The sequence below is a fragment of the Marmota flaviventris genome, chromosome 12 (genome assembly GCF_047511675.1).
Source record: "Marmota flaviventris isolate mMarFla1 chromosome 12, mMarFla1.hap1, whole genome shotgun sequence".
Classification (NCBI taxonomy): Eukaryota; Metazoa; Chordata; class Mammalia; order Rodentia; family Sciuridae; genus Marmota; species Marmota flaviventris.
Window position 1 is genome coordinate 71,314,927 of NC_092509.1, and position 20,020 is coordinate 71,334,946.

The following is a 20,020-nucleotide window of genomic DNA, read 5'->3' on the forward strand; positions in this document are numbered from 1 at the left end:
AATAGCTGTCTTGGTTAGTGTAGCTGAAAGTTGGTTTGGCAATTTTTTCCCCCCAAAAAAACAATTCATTGATAATCTGTATCATTTTTATTCCTGTTTCCTTTCTTTAAAGATTTGCTGATTTATTATTTCCTTCTACTACTTTTGGGTTTGATTTTTTTTAACTTAGGCACTCATTAAACTTAGTCCTATTTTTGAAAGTTGTTTCCATTCTCAGTTGAGAAATTTCAATTTCTTTGATGACCTACTGTTTGTTCAAAAGCATGTTGTTTAACCTATGTAGTTGTGTATTACTTTTTGTTCACTTCTATTTTATTTCTGTGGGGATCAGAAAAGACAGGGTATGATTTCAATTTTTCAAATTTAAAACTTGTTTTGTGGCCTAATATATTCTTCGTTAAATTATTTGAAAATTTATTATAAATATTGCTGATATGAAAATTCATATAAAATATCAATATACAATGAATGAAAAGTCTGATTTCAAAAACAATGTAGTTAAATGACACATTATATGTAAATTTTAAAATACACAAAAATGTAAACATTCATATACTGTAAAAACTAAACCAAACCAACATAAGGTAAATAGTTGGGTATTTCTGAATGGTAAGATTTCAAGAAATGTAGGAACATAAAATTATAAATTAGGTCAAAGGAATATTAACAATTGTTTTTGTTTTTTTAAACACATGACAGCAGAATGCATCACAATTCTTATTACATATATAGAACACAATTTTTCATATCTCTGTATATAAAGTATGTTCACACCAATTCATGTCATCATACATGTATTGTGGATAATGATGTCCATCATTGCTAACCCCCTCCCACTCCTCTATCTAGAGTTTGTCTATTCCTCCCATGCTCCCTCTCCCACTATGAGCCAGTCATATCAGAGAAAACATTCATCATTTGTTTTTTTGGGGATTGGCTAACTTCACTTGGCATTTGCAGGTAAATGGATGTAATTGGAGAAGATAATGCTATGATTTTATTCTTTTGTTGCTGAGTAAGATTCCATTGTATATATATGCCACATTTTTTTAATCCATCCATCTACTGAAGGGCATTTTAGGTTGGCTCCACAGTTTAGCTATTGTGAATTATGCTGCTATAAACATTGATATGGCTGTGTTTCTGTAGTATGCCGTTTTTAAGTCCTTTGGATTTAGACCGAGGAGTGGGATTGCTGGGTCAAATGGGGGTTCCAAGGATCTCCATACTGCTTTCCAAATTGGCTGCACCAACTTGCAGTCCCACCAGCAATGTGTGCCTTTTTCCCCACATCTTCACCAACACTTACTGTTGTAATGTCTTCATAATAGCTGCCTTTCTGACTGGAATGAGATGGTATCTTAGAGTAGTTTTGATTTGCATTTCTTTAGTTGCTAGAGATGATGAACATTTTTTCATATTTGTTGATTGACTGAATATCCTCTTCTCAGAAGCGTCTGTTCATGTCCTATTTATTGATTGGGTTATTATTTTTTGTTTAGCTTTTTGAGTTCTTTATACTCCCTAGAGATATTTGCTCCCAAGATGTAGGTTCTCTATTCACCTCACATATTGTTTCTTTTGCTGAGAAGAAACTTTTTAGTTTGAGTCCATTCCATTTATCGATTCTTGGTTTTAATTCTTGCGCTATAGGAGTCTTATTAAGGAAGTTAGGGTCTAATCCCACATGATGAAGGGCCTACTTTTTCTTCTCTCAGTCTCTGGTTTAATTCCTAGGTCCTTGATCCACTTTGAGTTTTGTGCATGGTGAGAGATAGGGGTTTAATTTCATTTTGTTGCATATGGATTTCCAGTTTTCTCAACACCATATGTTGAAGAGGCTATCTTTTCTCCAATGCAAGTTTTGGGCAACTTTGTCTTATATAAGATAATTGTAATTTTTTGGGTTAGTCTCTATGTCCTCTATTCTGTACCACTGTTCTACCAGTCTGTTTTGGTTCCAATACCATGCTGTTACTGTTGCTCTGTAGTTTGGTTTAAGTTCTGGTATAGTGATGCCCCCTGCTTCACTCATTTTTCCAGATGAATTTTATTTCTATGAGGAATGCCATTGGGATTTTGATCAGAATTGCATTAAATCTGTATAATATGCTTTTAGTAGTAAGGCAGAATTAATATTATCAAAATGACCACTCTAAGAACAAGGTAGATCTTTCCATCTTCTAAGGTCTTTGATTTCTTTCTTTAGCGTTCTGTAGTTTTCATTGTATAGATCTTTCACCTATTTCATTAAGTTGATTCCCAAGTATTTTTTAGGCTATTGTAAATGGGATTGTTTTCCTCATTTCCCTCTCAGGATTTGTCACTGATATACAGAAATGCCTTTGATTTATGGGTATTGATTTTATAACCTGCTACTTCGCTGAATTCATTTACTAGTTCTAGAAGTTTTCTGGTGGAGCTTTTTGGGTCTTGTAGGTATAGAATCATATCATTAACAAATAATTCTAATTTAAGTTCTTTTCCTGTACATATCCCTTTAATTTCTTTTGTCTAATTGCTCTGCCCAGTGTTTCAAGGATTATGTTAAATAGAAGTTTTCTTTCTTTGGGGAAAGAAGGCATCCCATGTGTCTCGTTCCAGTTTTTAGAGGGAATGCCTTCAACTTTTCTCCATTTAGAACGATTTTGGGCTGGGGCTTAATGTAGATAGCCTTTATGATGTTGAGATATGTTCCTGTTATCCCTAGTTTTTCTAATTTTTTGAACATGAAGGGGTGCTGTATTTTGTCAAATGCTTTTACTGTGTCTATTGATGTGATGAATTACGTTTACTGATTTCATTATGTTGAACCAACCTTGCATCCCTGGAATGAATCCCATTTGATCATGGTGCACCATGTTTTTGTATTCAATTTGCCAGAAGTTTTGCATCTATTAGAGATATTAGTCTAAAGTTTTCTTTCTTTGATGTGGTCTTTGCCTGGTTTTGGAATCAGGGTGATATTGGCCTCATAGAAAAAGAGGCAGTACTTCCAAACTTATTCTATGTCTTGAAATAAATTTAAAGAGTATTTCTATTAGTTCTTCTTTAAAGGTCTTGTAGAACTCGGCTGTGTAACCATCGCAGTCCATGTGAATGGTATGATTTTTCCCAGCCTTTTACCTCCAGTCTGTGTATGTCTTTACCTATCAGATGAGGCAGCATATTGTTGGGTCTTTTTTTAAAATCCTATATGCTAGCCTATGCCTTTTGATTGGTGAGTTTAAGCCATTAACATTCGGGGTTACTATTGAGACATGGTTTGTATTCCAAGCTGTATTTGTTTGTTATTTAACTTGACTTTTCTTTGATTAGTTCTTCCTTTAGTATGCTACCTTCTCCTGCTGATTTTCGGTGTTTTTTGTTTCCTCTTCATGGAATATTTTTCCAAAGATGTTTTGTAGTGTTGGTTTTCTAGCTATAAACTCTTAACTTTTGTTTATTATGGAAGGTTCTTATTTCATCTTCAAATCTAAAGCTTAATTTTGATGGATATGAGATTCTTGGTTGACACCCATTGTCTTTCAGAGTCCTTTAAAATCTGCCATTATGCTAATTGGTTTTCCATTGTATGTAATCTGATTCCTTTCTCTTGTGGCTTTTAAAATTCTTTCCTTATTCTGTATGTTGGGCATTTTCATCATAACGTGCCTTGGTGTGGATCTGTTGTGATTTTGTACATTTGGTGTCCTGTAGTTTGGAAAATTTTTTGATATTATTTCATTGAACAGATTGTTCATTCCTTTGGTTTGGACCTCTATGCCAACAACTCTTAAATTTGGTCTTTTTATGCTATCCCATATTTCTTGAATGTTCTGCTCATGGTTTCTTTATATACCACACAGTGATAATGATTTTCTTTTCAAGATTATACATTTTATCTTCATTGTCTGATGTCCTATCTTCCAAGTGGGCTACTCTGTTGGTGATGCTTTTAATTTGGTTTACCATTTCAAGGAGTTCTGTTTTTTTAGCACCTCTATCTCGCGGTGATCTTTTGCTTCTTGTATTTGTTTATGTAGTTCCTTGTCAAAGTTATCTTTCACTTCTTGTATTTGCTCTCTTATATCTTCCTTGAGTTCATAGAACATTTAAACATTCTAAACTCCTTCTCTGTAATTTCTTCTGCTGTGGTGTCTTCATTTGTTTGGGGCACTTTCTTCCCTTGTCTTTTCATGTTTCTTGAGTGTGTCTACATTGTCCTTCCCCACACAGGAGAGGTCTTGGAACCCTACAAGGTAAAAAACAATGTTAACAGATTCCAATATCAACAATATACCACCTGTGAACAACTTGTTGTTATTAAGACATTTACAGTGGACAATAAACTATATGCGGAGGAGGTAGGATGTGAGGATAGAGAGTTACCGTATCTTAAGAAGTATGGAGAACTCTAATGAAGAGGATTAGGAGCAAGAGAATTGACAGGAAGTAATGTAGGGTAGGGAAGTGCATGGGATGACAGTAGAGTACATAAAACAGATGTTAAAACAGTAAAATTTCGAGGGAAAAATGAAAGAATAAAAAGGGCATATACAACACCTCTTTCATTATTCCGATGACTCAGTCTTCAAAGTTCTTGGTTTCACATATGTTGGGGATGTGAGGGCCAGCGGATGGAAGAGTAGAAAAGGAAAAAAAACAACCAACACATAAACTTGAAGGAAGAAGCCAGGGTTGTGGCTAGCTTTAGAGATCCATATCTTTTCTGCTTCTCTTCTCATCCAGTAGGTGGCGTCGTCTGGTGTGTCTGTTCTCTGGATGGTGGATGTAACCAGGGTGGGAAGACTGGTGCAGGGCGTGGCATCCGCCAGTTCCTGCAGAAAGACTGCACCTCACGGGTCTCTTTTTGGGGCTGCTCGTATGACATGAGCGCCTGCTACTATCTCCCTCTCCCCTGGCAGAGCCGGACAATTGCCTTTGTGCCATGGGGAGGCAGCAGCTGAGTGACTTGTGTGGGAGCTAAGTCTTGGCGATCACAGAGTCTTGTGTGGGCTAAAACTTCCAGGCTTTGGTTCCTACTCAAATACTGAGTCCCACAGCCCCACGTGGGGTTGTAATGCTGGTGATTTCTGCGGAGAGCAGCTGGATAGGGGTCCTCTAACACTGAGATGGTGACATCTGTGGGCACAGAGCACTTCCTTCCCACCGCCATGTTTTTTCCTTGTGGCCTAACATATTCTAAAGACAATTCCATGCATTGAAAATAATTTGGATGTTGCATCTATTAGATGGAATTCTCTGTAAATATTTTTGACCTGTAGTATAATTATGTTGATTTCTTATCTGGAGGATCTATCCATTACTCAAAGTGGTGTTGGACGTCCCCCATTTTTATTGTAGTGAACCTCTCCCCCTTGTTTTATAATCACTGTCATCTTGTCTGCCAGTTGTGAGCTCCTCCTGCTCACTTTGGCTTCCATTTTATTGGAATGTTTTTTCCTTTCTGTGTCTTTACTGATGAAATGAATTTCTTGCAGGTGACAGATCGCTGGGTCATCCAAGCAATCTTTGAATTAAATTTAGTCAATTTACATTCCAGGTAATTATTGACAATTAAGGGTTTTTCTTATGTACCATTTATGCTTTCATGGTGGTAGTTATGTTTCTTCTGGATGTAGGAATCCTTGAGCATACTTTCTAAGCCTGGTTTGGTAGTCATGAATTTCCTTAATATTTTCTGGATGATATTCTTGGTTGGCAGTTATTGTTTCAGGACGTGGTTCTTCTCTTGCAGATTTTATGAACTTTCTTAAGACAGTTGGATTAGAAATATGCCATCGTGAAGATCTTGTCATGTCTACGTGGGGTTCTAAAAGCCTCCTGTACGTGGATGTCCATATTTTCTACACCGTTATTCTTTCTCCTGAGCTTTTTGTGTGTGTGGAATTTCTTACTCCTATCCTTTTCTTCCACACTGTATTTTGGGGGGCCAGTTGCTAATGTATTCTTGTAGAGCCATTTTACTTGTGCTCCTACGTTGAGATTTGTGCATCTGATAGATATCACTACCACTTTGCAGGCAGTTGTCTTCCAATAGGTGTCAATTTTTTTTTGGCAATGGTGCTGTTATGTCCAGTTGGGCACCATAGCAGTCTCCTGATAGCTGCTTTGATTGTGATTAATGACGTGGGACACAGTATGCACTATGGTAGAGTAAGAGACCTACTGTCTTTGGGGACCACTAGCAGTTCAAGTGGCTGCTCCTATGAAGCAATGGGACATATTTGGGCACTGCTGTTGGTGATAGCAAGGGCTTCTGGTACAGGCTGTCCCAGCAGTGGTGAGGGCCTGAAGTCCTTGTCAGTGGTTTGGAGCCAGATGCTGCCTGGGGAGAGGTAGGAACACCTTTTGTGGCACTTACCCACCAGCTCGGATAAGGTTTGGGGGCAGTGCTGGGAACCCCATAGGTGGTGGCACAGGAACTGTGGTGCTCCTCTGCTGCTTCAGTGGTACTTCCTACATGGAAGTGGGGCTGGAGCCAGGCAGAGTTGTACTTGATCTCTCCTAGCTGTGCACCTGAGGGCAGGGAAACAGCATTCCCTTTAGTCATGGGAAGTATGGCTGGCCACACCTTTGGTCATAGAGGCAAGCTTTTTTTTACCTCCTGCTTCTCAAGATCAGCACACTCTGGTCCCCTCTAAGCTGCAACATCCATTTCCTAAACTGTAGGGCACCCAGGGGAGTGAGGTCATGGTCACTTTGCTGGGCCCAGGTTTGTGAGGCAGCTACCCCTTAAGCTAATCCAGTGGAAATGTCTGTAGGGTCCCAGAGATGGGAATATGCAGGGGTTTCTGACCCCTGGAGCAATCCAAACTCAGCTCAAGAGGGGGTCCTAGCTACAGCACCTGTGGGGGTTTACTGACATCCTTTACCAGAGCACTGTGCACATTTCAGCCTTTCACCTTTACTCATGCAGAGAGTCCCTCTTCCCTGGCTATGGAGTTGGGCTGTCAGTTACAAGAGTCTTTTGTTTCCAAGAGCTGGGACAACAGCATAGGTGGTTCCAGTCTCTCTACTCCACAAATTCTCTCCCCGTGCTGGAACCCAGAGACATTCCCTTCTGAAAACAGTTAAATACTTTTTTCTTGTGGACAATCAGGTTAGATGCCTCCAAGCTGCCATCTTGGATCGTCTTCCATGCAAAGCTTTAAGTAGATACTTTGTACAAATAACAACTAAGGCTTAGAAAGGTCAAGTGAATTCCTCAGGGTGGGCATCTAATACCTAGCTCTTGCCACTGACTCTTAGGGTAAATACTGATGTGGAACAACCCAGGAAAAGAGCCGACAGGGTTACACAGGTAATGGAAAGAGGACATGGTAAAGTAAACCCTGTATTCAAACTTGGAGATTCAAAATGACAAATTCTCTCTCGGGGCTAGAAGCCAAAAATCTGAAACTAGCATTGGTTCATCCTAGAGGTTCTGAGGAAGGATCCATGCCTCCCTCTTAAATTCTGGTTGTCTTTGTAGTAACCTGTGGCTTATAGTTATGTAACTCCTATGTCCTTTCCGTCAATTTTTGGTACTGGGGACTGAACCCAAGGATACATAACCTCCTGCTTCCCCAGCCCTTTATTAAGTTGCTGAGGGTGGCCTTGTAAGGACATCAATCGTTGGATGAGAGCCATTCCAATGTAGGATATTTCAAAATCCTTACATCTGCAAAGACTCCAACTACGATAACATTCTGAGGTTTTAGATGAACATGTTTTTGGTGGGGGTATACTTTAATCTACTACACGAAGAGCAGAAAGCAAGGAGAAGGTAACAAATATGGCCCCTATCAAGATATCCAACTCTTGCACAGCAGTGCCAATAAGGAAGAATTCTATGCTCCCTGGGTCCAAGCAAGATGAGAACCCTTAAGTGTCCCATGTTCCCCCCCCCCAAAAAAAAAACCAGGAACTGATGAATCTATGGAAGAAATTCAGGCCCCTAGGGTAGTCTGTCAAAAGAATGACCGTGCTGGTTTACCTATTTGCAGTACCTACTGATCTATGGGGATCCTTGCACCAGTGAATGAGATATCAGTCTTCAGGGGACATTAGTGCGGGGTAAGAAAGCTCAGTCTGCATGGTAGTGGGAGGGAGCAACCCACTGGGAGCCAATGGACCAGGTCTCCTGAGACGACATCTCCTGCCTCTATATTTTTCCTGTACCAAGTCCACTGGGGCCTCTATACATTCTACTTCTCCTATTCAGTGCTGTGCCCCAAGGTTACCAGCATCCTTCAGGGAGGCAGTATTTTCCAATAACCAAAACACTCAGGCTCTTAAGTTACCTGACCCGTCAAAATCTGGATTTTGCCCTAAGTCACTCCATCCTGATGAATTCAAGGGCCACACAACTAAAATCATGCCCTCTTCAAACATTAAGGCTTAGTAGATGCTGATGACTTCTATCCTGCCCTACCACTAGCTTCCTTAAGAGAAATTCTCCAGAGCAGAGTGGGTAAGAACTCAGTCTGTCTGGGTTTGGGCCATAGCTTTAAAATGTACCCACTGTCGAGGATTGCTGTAAGGAATGGCCTACGGTGGCACCTGTCCAATATTTAATATTATGCTTGGACACTTCAGCTCTCTGATGTTTTTCTGATAGCAGTCACTAACATTCTATACTACCGATGTTGGGGGCGCTAAACATATGTTCGTCTGAACACCTTCACCCAAATCATTCACCTTTTATACCTAAGTCCAGTTCATCCTTCAACAATTTTACAGAGCAACTGTTAAATGGAGCACTCATTTTTGAGGATCTTAAATGGCCTATGAGGCAGTTGTATTTTGTTGATAGATGAGGAAGTCAAGACTTGGCAGCAGGGGGTGCACAATCCAATCTGCCTGATTGTGCACTGTGACTTCGTGGTGACTCCATGACCTCCCTCCTCCTACCCTGGGCCCACCTAGTGTTTAACCTGTGAGTTTATGTGACTGGCATCCACTGCAGAGCTATGCTTTATTCTTCTGCCTCAATCCTTGGCATCACAGAGTTTTAGTTCAATGACAATTACTGACCCTCTCCTCCTCACATATTCAAAATGCAGATGAAGGAAAAACATTAGATTCCATGATAACCAAAGCAGTCAGTTTGTTTTTAAAATTTTTTTCTGTTCTGCCATAAAACTAGGCAGGGTTGCTGGTGGGTGAGGAAAACACCACCACCAAGGCCTGTAGGGGTGTTGGGGTAGAGGGAGGGGGGCTCCAGCATGAAACTAAGCCCCAAGGGGAAAGGAGGCCTGGCTCCCATGAGGCCACCCTGTGTGTACAGTATATATTTGCTTGGCTTTGTGTCCTCTACTCAAGTTAATTTGTCAAGTCTATGGGAAGAAGAACCAAAAATGAATCTGCCAACACCCCTGCCTTCTCAGTCATCTTCCAGATGCCGACAGACTCACTGGGGACAGAGGAGCTATGGGGCCACACATAATGGCAGTGACCTCAAGCTCTTGCATACTTGTCAGGCTACCTGCATCAGAATCACCCGAGAGCTTATCAGAAATGCCAGTTTCTAACCTTGCCATAGGAAATTCTCACTTAGTAGATGATACCCTCTCCAGAGGGTTCTGAAGCACAGCCAGATATGAGAACCGTTGATTTGGTCCAATTGTAGAAGGACATGACTTCCCCAAGGTCACTCAGCCACCTGCAGTGGTCAAATTTGAAACCACTCCAAGGCTGTGTTCTGTCTATGGCTCTCTGGTGAAGGAGGTGGTCTGCATTTAATATACATGGTTTTCTATGACTCATACCTCAGTCCCTGCTCATTTATGCAAACCACTGAGAAATGACATTATATTTTTATTCCACAGTCTGAGCTCTTTTAAGTAACTGTTCCTCCTAAGTCTCCCCCCTTTCCTCCACTCATACTGTTGGCCAAGGGGAGCAGCAGTCCCCTGGAGCAAGAGTGTGCCAAGTCTCGCTAGTGCCAGAGCAGGGAGAAGACTTTAGACTTAAGAGAGGCAAGGCCTTCTTTCACGGCAATCTGGAACAGGTGGTCAATTGTCCTAACGTACCTCAGATCCCAGGATGGTTGTTTTTTAAAGTTAAAAATGGTTGCTCACAAAACCCTGTAGCTTAAGGATCTGTCAATTCAGTTCAGCTCAACAACCATTTATAATATGCTCCTCCCACATCTGGGACCATTGGTTAGTGCAGCCTCAGAAGGATGCCAAGCTGTATGAGCAAGATACAGTAGCCATACCTACCTTGGAGGCATCCTCCACCCCAGGTTGCAAAAACTTATAAACTGCTCAACATTCTGCATGAACTTTCTGTGCCCAATAAATTAAGAAAATGCATAACCTTGTGGACTGGCAGGATTTGCTGGCTACTCATGATACTCTATCTTCAGGACTGGGCCTTTCCAGAGGGTGGTTAGAAAGTCTTTGGAACAACCTCTCCATGACAGGAAATTAACTAGCTTCAAATTAACTATGACGGAGACCACTGCACAGGAAACATGGATTCAATGAGATAGGGAATAAACCACAGTTCTGTATTTTTATAGTCTTATATTAAAACCTTTCCCTGAAATGAAATTGTACAAAAAAACCTGTAGACAAACCCAAATACAGTCATCTAATCCTTGGTAAAGGTGCCCAAAACAAATATTGGGAAAAATAATGAAACTAGACCATTCTCTCTCACTCTGTGCAAAAAATCAACTCAAAATGGATGAAAGACCTCAGATTTAGAGGAAAACATATGGCTGAAACCCCAGCTTCTAAGCACAGGCAACCACTTTTTCAATAGGACCCCTAACACTCAGGAAATAATGCCAAGAGCTACTGGGACAGCATCAGATGGCACAGCAAAGGAAACAATCAGGAGAATGGGTGAAAATCTTTGCTGGCTACTCTTCTGATAAATATACAAAGAGCTCAAAAAACTTTTACCCAAGATCAAATAACCCATCTCAAAGAAATACATGAAAAATATTCATTAGCAATTAGAGAACTGCTAATCAAAACTACACCAAGATTTCATCTCACACTAGTCAGAATGGCAGTCATCAAGAAGACAAATAATAAATTCTGGAGAGGATGTGGAGAAAAAGAACACTTTTACACCATTGCTGGGACTGCAAAGTAGTACAACCACTATGGAAATCAATATGGAGGATCCTCAAAAGACTAGATATTATCCAGAAGAATAATATCATCTTACTATAGTGAAACATGCATGCTTATAGCAGCAACTTCACAATAGCCACATCAACACATAAATCAATGGAGTTTAACTCAAAGAAAAATGAAATTATGGCATCTGCAGGAAAATGGATGGAATTAGAGACCATGTTAAGCGAAATAAGTCCAACTCACAGTTAAGGATGTGTTTCCTCTCATACAGAAGCTAGAGAGAAAAATGGAAAAGGTGGGGGTGGATCTCATGCAAATCAAAGGGAGATCAGTAGAGGAATCAAGGGGAGCAGTGCTGGACAGTGAGATTGGCCAAATTATATTTTTATACTGTGCACCTGTATGAGTATGTAACAACATATGCCATCATTATGGACGATTATAATGCACCAATAAAAAAGCGGGGGGCTGGAGAGAACTATCCCTGCACTGACCAGGTGGTAGCAGAGCTAAAACGGGCACTATACATACCCACTGTCCTTCCCTAGGAAGATATCAGTTTATACAGGAGAAAAATTCAGGAGCAGTTGTCCTCATTGCAAAAAAAAAAAAAAAAAAATTATTAGCTCTCTGAGCTTATGTAAGATTTAAAAAAAAATTAGATGATGAAATCAGTATGAGGTCAGTCTGAAATGAGTAACAGTGGAAATCTTTTTGAATTTTATTTACACACTACCCTTCAGCACCTTTTGTGTTGTATATGGAATAAATCTACCTGCAATCTCCTCTCCCCATTAGATAACAAACATCAGAAGCAGCCTTGGGGGAAGGGCAGGGTCTGTCACTTATTTTGCCCTGGTATAGGCTTCATAAATGAGAATGGCCCTAATTCAACACATGATCATTTATTGAGCCCTTTATAGGCTAGGCATGATGTTAAACATGAAAAATGTAATAGCGCCTGCCTTCCAGGCATGACAGGAAAGGACACGCCCAAAGCGGCTTCAAGATAGATAGCTGTCCCCTGTTTGGCACCAGCAGGAAGGGTGTTCAACCTTGTAGTGGTGGGGGAGCTTTTGATAAAGGTGGCATCTAAGCTGAATCCCAAAGGTACCCAGGATCTGAAATTGTTCAGCATCATTGGAGAGTATAGAACTGAGAAGTGACAGGAGAATTGACCAGGGACAATACACATCTGAAATTGCAGGGTCTCAAAGAGCCTGGAACAAGACACAATGTACCAATGACACCCAAGCTGCGCATACTGACACAATTTGAGGTTAGAGGGAATTCTGGGTGAAATAGTCTGAAATGTCATATGCATGGTCTTTCCCTCAGACACTCATAAGACACATTAGCATTTTAAGGCCTACAATAAAGCAACGGATTTAACAACGTAAATATAGCTCAAACTTATTTCACCTTGAAACTCTTCCTCCTTTTGTAGCATCCATTAAAGCCTCAAGGAACACTTTGGTAAAGCTGGATATCCTGAAGCACACAGAAGGCATCTTGGGGTTGTGCCCACCATCCCTAAGGCACACTCCTGCTCTAGGGAACTGTAAGCATCTCCAGCTAGACAGAGGGCTAGTGGCATAGACCTCATTGTTGCGAGTCACACAGCCCCCCCTGTCCACTCGGATCTAAAATGCTTGTCAAAATGCATGGTCATGGCAGGCTATGATTTACTTCTCCAAAAAAGCAACTGAAGTGAGCCCTCAATCCCAGATCAGCAGAGCTGTTAGGCCACATGAGCTCTGTAAGAACTCCTGTGCCTTGTCCCCTGGGGGTTGTTGATCTTACTGATTCTCGAGAGAGGGTGCAGACATTGCTGCAGGGTATGAAGCTTTGGTTCACTTGCCCACTGGTTGACACAGGGCCATTCAGATGGGCTGCCTCAGGCACATAAGATAATAACCACTTTGGAAGCCAAGAGGATTCAGATGAGTCTATATAGACCCAGAGACAGATGTCCCCCCTGCAAGGGGATCAGCCAGGTTGTGAAAATGTTGTCTGGGTTAGTCCACCATGGGGCACCCAACTAAAGAGCAAGTACAGGGTAGCCACACATTCCCCCCACACACACACAAGGAACATCCACCACAAATTTATATCAAACCTTCATAAACCTACCTGAGTATTCCTGCTGTACAGCTTCTCAGGATAAGTTTTGTGTTGCAGCCTCTACTTAGTCATAGCACATCTCTTCTCAAGGGCTGCCCCTGATTTTGGGTATAAGGAGTATTAATAAAGGACCAAGGGTGTTCTGAGCAAACCCTTTCTTTTATAATGTGGACTATCATGCCTGTGAGTTCATCTTTCCAGGCCAAAATCATCCTCCTACTGACAGTATTTATCTGTTATTCATTTATTCCACAAAGAGTTTTTTTCCCCAAAATCCAACATCAGTTATATTTGTTTATTAAAAACTACAATCTGAAATTTGTAATACTGACAAAACACTTGATAAACCTGTAAACTACAAATAACTGGGAAGAAATACCTTGTTTGTAGGTTAAAAGAGTCAAGATGTCAGCTCACATCAGAACAGATCTGAGGACCCAGAAATACACCTGCTCATACATAATTTTTTTAAAAAAAATGCAAAGGTAATAGAGCAGAGAAAGAATAGCCTTTTCAACAAATGGCACTGTTACAATTGGATCTCTATGCCCAGGGGAGAAAAACAAAAGTGAACTTGGAAGCATAAATTAAAATTGATTATAGACTTAAGTGTAAAACCGAAAAACTCTTGGGGAAAAAAAGGAAATAAATCATGACCTTAGATGGGAAAGAGTTCATAGACATAATACAGATTAGATTTCACCACAATTAAAAAAGGTCTGCTCTTGCCAGGTGCAGGGGTGCACACTTGTAATCCAACCACTCAGGAAGATGTGGCTCGGTGCCTGACTGGATTGCACAAGGCCTTAGATTCAATCCTGAGCACTAGGGGGTGGGGGAGAACAGAATGAGCACCCTCTCATTTCACATGACAAGAACAGTGACCCCAAATCTGTGTCTGGTGTCCATTCAGTGTTCCACCCTCAGCACAAATAGTTATGGAGGGTGCCCTAGACACCAGACACTCTGAAAAGCTGGGAATCGTGAACATAAGAGATAATCCTTGTTCTCTTAAAGCAGATAATAAGCAACTTCTAAGTGTGAAAAAGTTCTGTTCTAAACCCTACGAGCTTTCTGAGGGGGGTGAGAGATGGATTAAACAACTGGTATCTTGTTCAGGAACTGTTGCTTATAAGGAATAAAACCTGATTAAAGTAGCTCAAGTTAAAAAGGGAGGAGAGAGTTCTGACAGAATTAAGGAGCAGGAACCAAAGTAATTATCTCCAAAAGTTCTCTCTCCTCTTGGAGACATTCATATTCAAATCCTCTTTTCTTACCTCCATCCTCCCTTACTCACTGCTCCCCTCCTGCCCTAAAAAGGGATGTGAGTAGGAAGGAAATTAATACATCTCTACCACAAATGGTTACAAGACAGAGTAAGGAGGACAGGAGGGTACAAGCAGAGAGTGCTGTTCCAGTTGGGAGGCAGAAAGATAACTTAAAGCTCAGGGAAGGCTTTCTGGAGGAGAAGGTGCTATTTGAGCTGGGCCCTGGTGTGGGGAGAATTTGACACCCCTGGAGAACAGAGATTAGCATATGCAGAGCCATGGAAGAATGGGTGGAAGGGGCAAGTGTCTGTACTTGCCACCACCCCCTCTGTCATTACCTGGGTCTCTTTGGAGCAGACAGGATTCTCGGAGTTCTAGGATTTGGATCTGTAGTCTAGATAATAGGGGAACAAGAGAAGAGCAAGCAGAAAGGGGTTGACTGGTAAGGGAGGAAATGGGAGAAATGCTGCCCCACAGAGGTTAGAAAGCCACATACTGGGACCCAGGTAAGTAGCTTGAAGATTTAACCAGGTGGCAAGAGGTAATACCTTAATACCCACCTCTGACTTCAGTGTAAAGTCATCCAGTGTCGGACGCTTAAACCAAGTAGTCAGACTACAGGCACAAGACTTCAGTCTGCCAATTATTTAAAATTTGCAAACTGATCACTAGCAGTAAGCAATGAATGTTTATTGGGTTCCTCTATGCTGGGCACTATAAAATGATCATCTTGTTAGTCATACCTGAAAACCTACAGAGCAGTACCATCAGGGGTCAGAAAGCTCACGGAGGTGGTGAGTCTCATACTGTCTGCATCTAGGGACCTTAACAGGGTGGGCAGAGATTCATGTGAGCATCTGCAGTGGGTCAGTGCTTTTACCTTGGTCACCTCATGTCCACTTCATACCCAAGTCTGAAAAGTACAGGTTTTCATGTTTTCTAGGGAGGAAGCCAAGATACATATCTGAGGTTATAGGACTAGGTGTTAAACCTAGGACTTAAACCAAAGTTTATGTCCCCGGCACACCAGGGTCATAGGGCAAGTCCTCAAGGCAGAATGGGTTGGTCCGGGGCTGTGTACAGGACACAAGGTGTTCCAGATTGGGATGATGGAAAAGCTGTCCTCTCCCGTATGTGGGGCCTCGTTGCTACTTTTCCATCTGCAATCCCTCTGGTCCTCAACTGAGCAATTCACATTAAAATAAACACAACCTATTGGGCTGGGGTTGTGGCTCGGTGGCAGAGCACTTGCCTGCCGTGTGTGAGGCACTGGGTTTAACTCTCAGCACCATGTATCAATAAATAAAATAAAGGTTCACTGACAACTAAAAAAATATTAAAAAGACAACCTATTGCTTCCCTCACCTCCGGATGTGGCATGGGTCAAAACATATACTAGAGTCTAAATGCCACATGCACTGAAAGTTAGAAATCATAGGCCTTCCCGATAACCAGATGATGGCCAGGGGAAAACCCTGTAATTTTCAGCTTATACATACTCAGAGCCAGAATCTCAAACCTACTGTCTTTTCTCTTCATGCAGCATGGATCTATGGTTTCTTACAGGCAATTTACCTGTTACGTGATGTTTTCCAATTTCAGAGGGTAATAATAATGTATGTCTCAATAATCTTACACAAGTGAAGTAGCATTGAACTTCCCTTATGCACTTCACACAATGCCCAAGTATTGGGTACTATTGTTAGATCAAGTGTATATTCAAGGATCTTTGTTCTACTGTAAACTCCCCAAGGAAAGGAGGGCTTCTGGAGGAGATGAACTTTTACTTGTCACAAACAAGCATGGGTAGGATTCAGATCTACAGCTGTCAGTGGCAGCCCTAGCTGCAGTCATACCTAGAGACTCACTTGAACTTTCTGGCTCTAGAGTGTGGTTTAGATAGGCAATGCTCAAATTTTTGTGCATCAGAATCTCTAGGGAACTGCTGCTTTTAGATTCAAGAGCTTCCCCTTTGAAAATTCTAATGGAAGTCATAAGAGGAAAGTGATTTTTTTTAAAAGCTTACCAGATAATTCTGAATTGCAGGTAAAAACAGGCTAAATGCGGACCAAGGTCAAAAGCTAGGACAATCTGCTGGGAGGATACTATTCGGGGTCTCCAGATTCCCAGAAAATGGGGGGACATCAAGGATGGAATTTCTTCCTTCTGAAGATGTCAGTGGGTGCCAACTCCCTATTCTAGAGAAAAGGAAAGTGATATCAGCTAGGAGAACAGTCCCAGAGGCCTGTGATATAGACAGAGTCGTGACAGAATGGCCAACCTTGGCTGCTGGAGCCTGTTAACACAGCATGTCATTCTGTCTCTTTCCAGATCGTGTTCCGGAAGATTAGCGACGTGAAACGGGAAGAAGAAGAGCGCATGAAACGGAAGAATGAAGCCCCCCTGATTCTGCCCCCTGACCATCCTGTCCGGCGACTCTTCCAGAGGTTCCGACAGCAGAAAGAGGCCAGGCTGGCAGCGGAGAGAGGGGGCCGCGACCTGGATGACCTGGACGTGGAGAAGGGCAACACCCTCACGGAGCATGGCTCAGCCAACCACTGCCTGGTGAAGGCCAGCGTGGTCACAGTCCGAGAGAGCCCCGCCACACCCGTGTCCTTCCAGGCGGCCTCCACCTCCATGGTGTCAGACCACGCCAAGCTGCATGCCCCGGGGTCCGAGTGCCTGGGCCCCAAGGGGGGTGGCGGCGACTGTGCCAAGCGTAAAGGCTGGGCCCGCTTCAAAGATGCTTGTGGGAAGGGCGAGGACTGGAACAAGGTGTCCAAGGCCGAGTCGATGGAGACGCTCCCCGAGAGGTCAAAGGCGTCAGGCGAGGCCACCCTGAAGAAGACAGACTCATGTGACAGCGGCATCACCAAGAGCGACTTGCGCCTGGACAACGCGGGCGAGGCCAGGAGTCCCCAGGACCGGAGCCCCATCCTGGCAGAGGTCAAGCATTCTTTCTACCCCATCCCCGAGCAGACGCTGCAGGCCACTGTTCTGGAGGTGAAGCACGAGCTAAAGGAGGACATCAAGGCCTTGAACGCCAAAATGACCAATATCGAGAAACAGCTCTCGGAGATACTCAGGATATTAACTTCCAGAAGATCCTCTCAGTCGCCTCAGGAGCTGTTTGAAATATCGAGGCCTCAGTCCCCAGATTCAGAGAGAGACATTTTTGGGGCCAGCTGAGAGGTTTGTTTAAAAAGGTCAAAAAAGAAAAAAATATCCGCACCCCTGCCCTAGACAACACCCCACCACACATGACCAACAATTTTCAAAGTGGGACCAGTGGCTCAGGTGGGGTCATGCTCTTTTCAGGAAAAAAAAAAGAAGCATCTCGTGCCCCACCCTGCAAGATGGCAGCCACATCTGAACAGTCTTTGCACAATTCTGGAAGCAGGGTGTGCTGTCTAAAGGGTATTTAAAATTTTTTACTACCGTGATATTTATAAAAGGTTACAATTACCAGAAAAGAAGAACCAGCCATTTAGGGATTGACGGGAGAGTACAGAGAACCCCTCATGTATATACCATGCAGAGCTCCTTCACTGACACCCCCAAAGACCAAGGTATGGGCAGGGACTTCCCAGCGTTCCCCAACCTTGTACAGCCTGTCTTACGTCACCATCTATTTTCCTGTTGTCATCATTTGGGACAAGGGGAGCTGGGAGTACAGAGCCTTTCAAACATCTCTGCTGAAGGCTGAACAGTAGGTACAGGTAGGGCCCTTTGGCCTCCAAGGACTCTATTGTCCGAGTCATAGCTTGCTCCCATGGGACCGTTGACAGGGAGGCTGCGGGTGGCCCTCTGGCCCTGCTCCATGCCGCAGGCCTCACTGCACAGACTACTCCTTCCTGACCTCTTCCCGAGTGTTCCCATGGCATTCCTCAGGGTATGGAGCATCGGCAGGATGGGGCGTGAGCCCAGAGTTGCTTTACTATTAGACACACACATATGACCTCAGTAAAATGATTGTAGCAAGTGCTATGTTTATATTTTGATTCTCATGGGGATTGTTCTTCAGAAGTTTGTATTTTGTACACTGCATGGGGTCATTAAAGGACACTTGGGAGCCATGCTTGGCCTTATTTGAAAGCAACCTCTTTCCTACTAAATGAAGACAGGACCATGATAAACAAGAACACAACAGCAGAGTTTTGAGTTGTTTCAGTAACCAGTCCATGGGGGAGTATCTGATCAGAGAACTGTCTGTGGGCTGCCCCAGTCCCATGATGCTCAGGGACACTTGCTGCTTCATTAGCTGGGATCAGGTTACTCAAGGTTCAGGAAAAGAAAGAACTGCACACTCTCAAGCGAGGTGTTGGGACACTAACCCTCTAAACAAGCAAGGCAGAAGAGCAGCCCTGTAGTCGGACCACAGCCACGACCCTGTCCCCGGTTTTGCTTTGCTGTCAAGATTCTGAATTCCAGTGCCCCTAGGGAACGTGATAGGTGGAGACCTGCCCGACCAAAGATTGTCAGCATTTCCAAAATGAGCCTGCCCATCCCTATAGCATTTCCCAGGACTTGGATCTCACCTGTCTGTGCAGAGCTTCCAGAGTCGACAGAGATAGCCCTGAGAGGTCAAAGGCATGTCCACATGTAGCTTTTGGCCTCAAATGGCCTCCAAGAAAGTGTCATTTGCCATGTCACACCTGGTTGTGACCAGCTAAAGCTGGGTGAGCATTAGACTCTAACTTGAGCAGCTGCTAATGAATCCTTGGGGCATAGGATTATTCCAGATATTTTATACCCTATCTGCCCCCTAAATGTTCCAGTTCACTATTCCTTCAACACGCTCACTGATCTGCTTCTAAAGCTTAGGACCTGCTACTTTAGGGCAGAACCCCTAATCACCCCAGCTTTAGAAACACCTGTCTAGGTTTTTCTTTGCTTCTCTGGTGACTTGATGACAGGCCTCTATCAGCACCTCACAGCCAGTGGGGAGAGGCTCTGCCTATTAAGAAATATCTACCCCTGCTATACCACCAGCCCGAGAGCAAAGATGCTAATGAGGCTCTGAAGTCCAGACCTGCTTTGTTTGGGAAAGAGCTTCAGAAATACATTCTAGTATCAAAGTAAGATAATGACGGGAAGCCCAGACCCCCCAGGGGGACTCTGCTCATCTCTGGACTACAGAGCCCACAATATAAGTTCCTGGAGGTGACAGAACACCAGGAGTATGGCTGCATCTGCATTTATTGTCCATTTAAGGATCTTAGAAAGTTTTTTTTTTTCCCATTGAAAAAACAGTTCTAAATGAGCCACTCCTTTTTTCCTTTTGATGACGTGTATTTGGCCACAGGCTGCTTTGTGCTACCTACCTAACTCCTGCCAGGATACAACTCCGAATTCCCAAGCAAGGACCACAAATCTCAGATACCACTGACCTGCATCTTCCAGCAGAAACCATCTGGTGGCTGAAAAGAATTAAGGAAACCAAAGGTTGCTAGGGATTAGATAAACATTTAGGCTTCAGGAAAATTAGATATTTTTACAACATTATTTTTCATTTTGGAGGGGACAGGCATCCAGTAAGTTGCA

At 42.8% G+C, this 20,020-nt stretch overlaps 1 protein-coding gene across 2 annotated transcripts in view; it reads left to right on the top strand.

The window, feature by feature from the left end:
* Positions 1-17,665, top strand: part of Kcnh1 (potassium voltage-gated channel subfamily H member 1) — a 361,447-nt gene extending 343,782 nt beyond the window's left edge. For both annotated transcript variants that reach the window (XM_027934788.2, XM_027934789.2), the window contains exon 11: positions 16,808-17,665. In XM_027934788.2, coding sequence (XP_027790589.2) covers positions 16,808-17,665 — 858 coding nt within the window. The remainder of the gene's footprint in view (positions 1-16,807) is intronic.
* Positions 17,666-20,020: the final 2,355 nt, after the last annotated feature.